The sequence below is a fragment of the Narcine bancroftii genome, chromosome 4, assembly GCF_036971445.1.
Source record: "Narcine bancroftii isolate sNarBan1 chromosome 4, sNarBan1.hap1, whole genome shotgun sequence".
Taxonomy (NCBI): domain Eukaryota; kingdom Metazoa; phylum Chordata; class Chondrichthyes; order Torpediniformes; family Narcinidae; genus Narcine; species Narcine bancroftii.
The window spans coordinates 182,470,931-182,479,504 of NC_091472.1; the positions used below are offsets into that span (position 1 = coordinate 182,470,931).

The 8,574-nt window shown below is 41.9% G+C and overlaps 1 protein-coding gene across 1 annotated transcript; it reads left to right on the forward strand.

Annotated features, from left to right (window-relative positions):
• Positions 1–605: 605 nt before the first annotated feature.
• lhx5 (LIM homeobox 5) lies at positions 606–7,927 on the forward strand. The gene is made up of 5 exons (XM_069933166.1): positions 606–1,113; positions 2,860–3,083; positions 3,775–4,052; positions 4,747–4,912; positions 7,491–7,927. The coding sequence occupies exons 1-5, from the start codon at positions 944–946 to the stop codon at positions 7,874–7,876; spliced, it is 1,224 nt and encodes a 407-aa protein (XP_069789267.1). The 5' UTR covers positions 606–943; the 3' UTR covers positions 7,877–7,927.
• The last annotated feature ends 647 nt before the right edge of the window (positions 7,928–8,574 follow it).

Here is an 8,574-nt window from a genome sequence, read left to right on the forward strand (position 1 = left end):
CAGATAGCCCACCCACTCGGTCAATAACTTTGCAATTTATAACGATTAGCAGCAATCTGATAAAGTTGCCTCTACAAAGAAACCGACGGAGAGATATTTCTCCAAGCGAGCAGCCAGACCTAACGTTAACTGTACTTAGCTCCGGAATTCTATAGAGCACCCCACGAAAACCATGGATTCTGTTGTTTAATCTTATGCAAAGTCTTTATCTCTCAATTGTCTTTTATTTGGATACCTAATTTCTTAATCTGGTACTGGGGAGAATACGCACAAAAGTGATCCGACCTAGAAGATTTAACTTACCAAAAATAGCGTCCTTTACTTGGACAAAAGAAAATCTTCGTATCATAAGAAAGGAATATGAGAAAGTCTTACTTAAAATATTAGACACCGAGTAAACCTAACACCCACAATGGTAATGGGCTGTTTTCCTCTGTGTGGACACAATGTTGCATTCAATCTAGATATGCTGTAAATTAAGCGTTTCTATGGTAGCATGTCTTTGATTGGTGGACATATCCTGTACGTGACGGCAAACGTCATCAAATCTGAATAAGGATGCGCGAATTACAGCTTCGTACACAAAGATGATGGAGACAGCATGAGCGTGGAGAAAAGTCCCGTCCACCCCACATAGGATGAACCTGAGTTGATTGCTGAATGTGTAAGGATAGCTTCAAGAAGCAAGATGAGCTGCTAGCAGGCGCATCTGAAAGTAAAGGAGGATTATATTGTTACATTTTCGAGTCCCATCAAACTTCTGGGAGTGAACCAATCGTACCTCTCGAGTGCAGCTTCGTCGGAGGGAGGAAAGTGGCAGCTGAGAATCTGACAAGAGGAACTTGAACGGAGCAACTGGATTCTTGAAGTGCAATCTGCAGTTACTTGAAGTTACGGTTTTTTTTCCCCCAAAGGCAAAATTGTGTCCCTGAAGCAAATCACGATGGTCCACTGTGCTGGTTGTGAGAGGCCTATTTTAGATAGGTTTCTCTTAAACGTGCTGGACAGAGCTTGGCACATTAAGTGCGTCCAGTGTTGTGAATGCAAGTGCAACTTAACTGAAAAATGCTTTTCGAGAGAAGGGAAGCTTTACTGTAAAAATGATTTCTTCAGGTGAGTTAACTGAACATCCGCTGTCATTTTAAAACGACAAGCTTGTGTTTTAAAGCTCCAGCCCGCGTGGTTATGTCACAATATGAAACGCAGCGGAGTTATGAATGTTGTTTGTCCATTGGATTGTTCCGTCTATTTGTCTACACAGAACAATTGTGGAGCTAAGTTTAAATTGCCCAAATATCCACAGGAAGTATAACAAGGCAATCAAGTTTTAATTTTAATTCCAGGAGAGGCCTACATTTGGATTTATAAAAGGCCCGTAACTTTAATGACAAATGGTCGTTACAGGAAACACCCCTAATGGATTTGATGTAAGAATGTAATACTACAATTTACGATTTACATAAACGCACCCAACAATTATTTCCAACCTATCTGATCATTAGTATAACTCGCTCCAATTGTTTCCGGTCTGTTCATATTTCCGCGTCCCTTCCAAAACATACGTCCTCAAGGGGAGATATTTAAACGTGGATTTCCAGTATATAGTCACTATTGTGTGACCGTTTCCTTATTGAAATAGTATATGGTCTTCTCTCCACCCCACCCCCACCTTACTACGCCCCTCCTCCAAGTTTAAAAACTTGTAACAATTTGAGGAAGTATCATGTAAAGAAGGATAGCTTCTATCCTTCCTTCAGACTCAGAAGATAAATACTTACCTTCATCCTTAATGAAGACAACAAACCACTGTATTGTTTAAAAGAAACCCCGAATTTAAACTGCAGGTGGCTTGAAATAGCACGTGTACGCACGGCCTAACTAAGGTGCATTTAAATGGAAAGAATGGGACCTTTCTCTTTCTGACTCGTTCCAAATACAAACTATTCAGCAATCTGACAATTCCTTTAAGGTGCCTAATGTAGCAATACTTAAACGTATTTAATGACTCTGTTAAGCTGCAGACGAACCAATTACACCCCGCGGATAAGACAAAGATGACTTATGATCTCTAATTCTTTTACTAAATCAACGTCATTGTCACCAAAATCAGTCTGCACGGCAGCTGTGGTATTGAGTCCAAGGACATAATTATGGGACGGATCGTGTCGGGCGATGCATGACTTTCCGTGGTCTGAACCTGAAGCAACGGAGGTTGGTTGATGTTGGCCTCGTCCTGGTTTCCTCTCCCGGAATCTTCCGCCGTTTTCCAACTCGAAGCCAATCACTTTAAAAAATAGTCGTTGTTTTCAAAGAATTTTAAGCAGTGGGGAAATCTTTAGCAACATTTTCCCAAACAATGTATATGCAGTAAATATATATGTAAATCGTTCTTTTCCGTATGTTTTTTTTGTGAAATCTAATGTGTTCAACCCCAAGAATAACATTTTTGCCATGGGTTAACAACTTTTTTTTATTATAACGTATCTCTTTTCACTTATGGGTTGCCATTAACTCGAATTAATTATTCCGAGGATTAACATAAATTCAAATTTAGATTTTACAGTATTAAAGACAATATCCTTAACAAACATCAACCAACGAAATGCGCAAATTTAATTTAGTTATTGGATGCGACCTTCCTTCAAATCTCCATGCAACTACCAGAAGTGGAATTGGTGCCTTGCGGAGATACTTTCATGCTTCCCCGAAGCGAAACTGTTTTGTCAGACTCAGAGAACTATTTATAATTATAAGGTCCTCGCGACCGTCCTAATTGGACAATTTTCTCAATGAGATGGTCAAGACTTATTTGATTATGGAGGTGGTGTACATTTACATGGAGCCCATTTCTGTTTACAGGCGGTTTGGTACAAAATGTGCGGGATGTTATCAAGGTATTTCTCCCAGTGACCTCGTAAGAAAAGCAAGAAACAAAGTGTTTCATCTAAACTGCTTTACTTGTATGGTTTGTAACAAACAACTGTCGACTGGAGAAGAACTGTATATCATTGACGAAAACAAATTTGTGTGCAAAGAAGACTATTTGAACACCAGCAGTTTAAAAGACACCAATTTAAATTCAGGTAAGGCGCAAAGAACCTTGCGGGTGTTAAATAATACTTGGGGGAGGGCAGGAGTTCTTGTTTCTTCCCTATGGAGTGATGCCAATTCAAAACATCTCAAACCATCCCCCCCCCCCCCCCCTCCATTCTATGCAGTGAAAAACTTAGCAAATTTCAGGACCTTTTTTGCCATTTCCTCAAACTTCCCCATTCACGCTGGCCACATCCCGCGCGTTTGTTCTCTAAAAGGCTGCTTGCAAGAAGAGGAGATCATTTATTACATTTAACTTATCACTCATGGGAATTGGCTCCCAGAATTTGTAATTTAGCTTTAATGTGGTTTAAACTTAAAATCAGCCCAAAGTATTTTACATCATGTTGTGACCATTTGAATGTTATTATTACTGAAATTTCAACCGGATTGTATCAAAATGAATGAAAATAACATTTCGTTTACATTGAATGGTAGATGTTAAAGGCTTTTTAGCGTGAAATCAGAATGTCAAAACTTTAAGCATGTATTTCATGAAACCATGTTCCAGTAGAGGTATGTTTAAAATGTTGCTAATAACTCTTAGTTTGCATTTGCTTTATAAGAAGTAATTTTCCACCTCAGAATATCTGGCGAGTCTATTTAAATGCTTGTTGTCAATGGTAGTTTTCACTAAATCCTGCTCCTGACACGTTAATGAAAGCCAATTATGTCTTTCAGTATCTTCGTGTACAGATCGGAGTTTGTCGCCTGATATCCAGGATCAGAATATAGACGACACAAAAGAAACAGACAATTCCACCTCGTCAGACAAAGAGACGCAGAATAATGAGAACGAGGAGCAAAGCACGGGCACCAAGCGGAGAGGACCGCGGACAACGATTAAAGCCAAACAGTTAGAAACATTAAAAGCTGCCTTCGCCGCTACCCCGAAGCCCACGCGACATATACGGGAGCAACTTGCTCAGGAAACGGGCCTCAACATGCGGGTTATCCAGGTACCATCACCTCTTTGATTTATCGGCCCAGATTCAGCCCATCACAATCTATGCTGTCATGGGCAATCGCGTTAAACGGTGCAGTGTGTACGATTATTTTATTGGCGTTCACAAATATTTTCATTACTTTTGCATTAAATTGCGGTTCAAATGTTTCGAATAGAAATATTGTCTTGAAAATGTGATGAGATAAAGGCACAGGTGGGTTGGAAGAATTAAATCTATATGTAGCACGGTTCAGAGGATACCGACACGGCTGGGAGAGTGGACGCCTTCTTCTGTGAACGCCTTGCCATTACTGTTTAATGCCCGGGCTGCGTTCGCATGATCAGCCTGGTGCTTTGTCCGGACCCACCACATTTACAGTGAACTCTTCTCCAGACGCTTGCTAACCAGATTGATTTCCTTTTAACACCAATTTATCCGGCACACAGAATTGCGCCATTGTGCGTCGATTCCCAAATTATTAAGATTAATTATTTGTGCGGGGGAAAGCGTCCGACTTCTTGAGCATTCGGTAGGAACATCACTTTCTTCATCACGTGTATCGCAGAGAAGGGACTTGCTTTTAATGAACTGAGATGACGCGATTTCTTTGAAGTGGTTTCGCCAATAATTTCCCCATTCGCATGGGTGGGTGTGATTCAATGCACTTGCTGTAGTTCCATTAAAGAACGGGCCATTGTTTTGCCAGGTCTGGTTTCAGAATAGAAGATCTAAAGAGAGGAGGATGAAGCAGTTGAGTGCCCTGGGTGCGCGGCGGCACGCTTTCTTCCGAAGTCCCAGGCGCATGCGCCCTTTGGGAGGGCGCCTAGACGAATCGGAAATGATGGGGTCTGCTCCCTACAATTATTATGGAGGTACTTTCACAACATTCAGCTTCCACGAGAGAACATGTGCTTTGTTTTTTTTTTGCGTGACGAGATCCTTTATCTTCTTTATTATAACACTCCATAGGGAAGAAACAAGAACTCCTGCCCTCCCCCCAAGTATTATAATTGAGAGGGCAGAGAAGGGTGCAAAAAGTAGTCTTAAGTTGCTAGCAGACACATCTACTTGTGTTTCCAATCAGAAGGTCAACTCTTAAGCATGCAGGCCTTTTTTTTGTAACCCGACCGTAGGTGGTCTGGATTCGCAATCCTATATTTCGTGTAAGAACATAAGGCAAATCTCCCCTTGCAAAACGTAAATAGTTTCTAAGACTTAAAAATACTCATCACGTCACTTTGGGGGCAGGACAGGTCGGGTGTGCGTTAGTCATGTTGCAATGTCCATCTTCCTGCACCAGGGATTTTTTTGGGTCATCTCCGACGATTACTGAAACGGTTAACCAAGCCTTGCATGGATTGCGGGCCGTACAGCCCACTCTAGATTCAAGCCAAGTGTTCATTTGATAGGCGCCTAGTTTATGCCCTGTCCCTAGAATCCGACCTAAGGTGCACGGTTGCTATGACTTTCCCACTCGTTTTGTGGCATCTGCATGCTGTGAATGATCGCAGCCTGTTGAGCTCTTTAATCCCCCCTGTAAGAGATTCCGCTCCGGCACTGGCCAAGTTGCGCCTGATAAAGCAACGCATTGTGATGAAGCTGTCTTTTTGAAGAGAAGGCTTACCCATTCAGCCTGCACTTTCTCTTGTGTTTCCGTGAACAAAGCTACAGCTGCAGTCTTTTGTCGGTTATTCACCCAGGATTTGTTCCAATTACCTCGAACTCTTCGAGCATATGGAGGGTCACTTGCAGAGCGCCACGGCTCTGCTCTTTGCCGTTTGCTGCAGCCTTCTGCTTCCAGATTTAAAACAGCATCGTCACTAAATTAACGTAACACCGTTTATGGCGAAGAGAAACTAACAATTTTGTTCTAAATACGTCTTCCTATGTACTAAGGAAGTTCCCAAACCAGTCTAGATCTAATAAATATGGCGATATTAATACGAAATCCGTTTTGACAGCGGTAGCACAGTTAATGCAACAAGTTAACATTGCTTTGTAATAGATATAATAGAAAGACCCTTCCAATACGCAAATTATAGCAATTTTGCTTTATTGACACTCCTATAAATTACAAGACCTTATTAGGAACAGACGCAATTATTTTCTATCAATTTTGTTATAAATTCGATGCAATATTGTGAATGTCAAACCTTCACATCAAAGACTCGGTGATTTTACATTTGTTGCTATTGCAGGTTAATTTTAGCAAACTATGAACTTTGGACATTTCATCGGGTAGCTCAACCTTATGAACCCGAACTTAATGTCAGTCTGTGGATTTCTATTGGTCTCTCATTGCTGAACCCTGCAAATGTTAGGAATGCTTTAGGTAGGATGAAAACTTTATTGCTACAAGGAAAATCTAGTCGGTATACATAAAGGATGAATCTTTTGCTAGATTTAATTAGCATGAGAACTATTGACCACTGTAAAATACACACATTATTTTTTCCCTTTAATTTGTTAGTAAACTTTTAGGGAATCAACAATTTCGGGTCTACGAACAACTTAAACGCAGTAACATCAATAGATTTCAAATAGAAATTCTGTAAAACATCAGATTATCAAACTATAACAATTTGGAAATTATTTTATCAGACTTTACCCAAAATAGAGTTTATAGACAAATGGACAGTGATCTTTGTTTTATATGAGAAAGACATATTTCAGGAATATTAGCCAGGAAGGATTCAATTGGCGACAAGCTCTTAAATTGACGACTTCCGACAATTACGAAACATCTTAATCGTTCCTTCTAAAATGAATCATGCAAATGCTACTTGCGATAGTTTCGCAGTGTTTGCTACAGCAATCGACCTTTCTTGCACACGAACCAACGTGTAATTTGCAATGAGGAGGCCGATGGACTAAAGTTACTCACAAGGTCACGAACCTTGGTTAAAGCGATAATTCTGGGTAATGAGCAGGAACTCGCAAATCATACTTGATGTGACTGTGTCGGAATCGAAGGTAGATAAAAGAACACAGTTCTCAAGCTATGATTGCAACATCCCAAAGATACAAATCCACCCCACCCAAGGAATTCCAAAGCACCTCATCCAGGAATTGTTTTGGATTCATTTGGATGGCATTTTCATGGCGACCCAAAACCGGAGAATTAAGGACTATGATCAAATGTTATTAAAGAAAATTCGACGCCGTACTTTTGATATGCAAGTTAGAGCCACACTCCTGAGAGTACAGCGAATGAGATTTAGTTGTCGGCGTGATGAATGAGCCATCACTAGACAACTATGTCAAGCCACTGAGATTAACTGCTGATAGTATTTTCAACAGAATCCAAATTACATTTCTTTATATTATATTTTTGATTTAAGAGTTGCGTAGTAAGAAAGAATCCCAAATGTGAGCTGCATTTCAATGCTCCTTGAAATAAACGAGAATTTCATTGCAAAGCTAAAACGACCCTCTTTTTGTCTCATGCAGAGTATCAAGGAGACTATTACGGGCCAGCTGCAAATTATGACTTTTTCCCGCACGGCCCACCATCCTCTCAAGCACATTCACCGGCAGATTCCGGCTACATGCAGTCCTCAGGACCTGGAGCAACCTCACTCGGAGTACTCGAGCCTCCCCTTTCCGCTCACCATCCTCCCACTATCGGTGGCAGCGAAAACCAAAGGTATACGGACATGATCTCCCACCCTGACACCCCGAGCCCTGAGCCAGGCATGACCGGACCTCTGCACCCGATCCCGGGAGAAGTGTTTAGCGGCGGGCCCAGCCCGCCTTTCTCGATGTCCAGTAACAGCGGCTACAGCGGGCCGCTCTCACATCCGAGCCAGGAGATGAACGAAACGGCGGTCTGGTAAAGCAGATGAAGCCACAGTGAATCCAAGCGGCTCACCTCCCCGACCAAGAGGCAAGACCCGCCCTGCTCCGGCATTGGGTTACTGAACTACCTGCTCTTCGAAACTCTGTTACACGTCCCCCGGGCACCATCTCCCCAGATCCCCCCCACCGTCCCCCAAACCCGCAGGGGCAGAGATGATGAGGCCTATTGGCAAGTTAGCAACACCATCTCATGCAAAAATCAAAGTGACCTCAAGGAGGGAGGAAGTTGGTGTTGCGCACGCGTAGCTGGCGGCCCGTCGGGGCATGCGCAGTCAACTCTGAACGAGAAGCCACCCGCTGAACACTGGGGCTGTGGCTGCGCCGCTCCGCAGTCAGTGGGAAGAAGGCACTGGATATTAATAGAGTTATGATTCTGTTGTTAATGTGAATAAAGGATCGTTTTAGTTTCCACCCACTCATCATCATCACCTGACAATCCATGTTCCCACCCGTCATAGAGAAAGAATCTGGCATCGATGATGACAATCACTTTTAGTGCTTTGGGTAGTTAGTTCCTGTCCCATCATCCCAGACATTCCCCCGCGTGGCATCTTTTAAAATTTCTTTAATTAACTGTAAAATTGTCACCATTGATGTTAAAAAGTAAAACTTGAATAAATATCCCCTTTTTTTTTACAAAGAGTGAACAGAACCCTTTATTTGGGAGTGTTTTTTT

Bases quoted from the DNA above. Each gene is read 5' to 3' on its own strand.
- lhx5 (XM_069933166.1), top strand. From the start codon at position 944: ATGGTCCACTGTGCTGGTTGTGAGAGGCCTATTTTAGATAGGTTTCTC. The intron at 1,114-2,859 runs GTGAGTTAACTG...TTCTGTTTACAG, and splicing joins TGTAAAAATGATTTCTTCAG to GCGGTTTGGTACAAAATGTG. The intron at 4,913-7,490 runs GTACTTTCACAA...TGTCTCATGCAG, and splicing joins TCCCTACAATTATTATGGAG to AGTATCAAGGAGACTATTAC.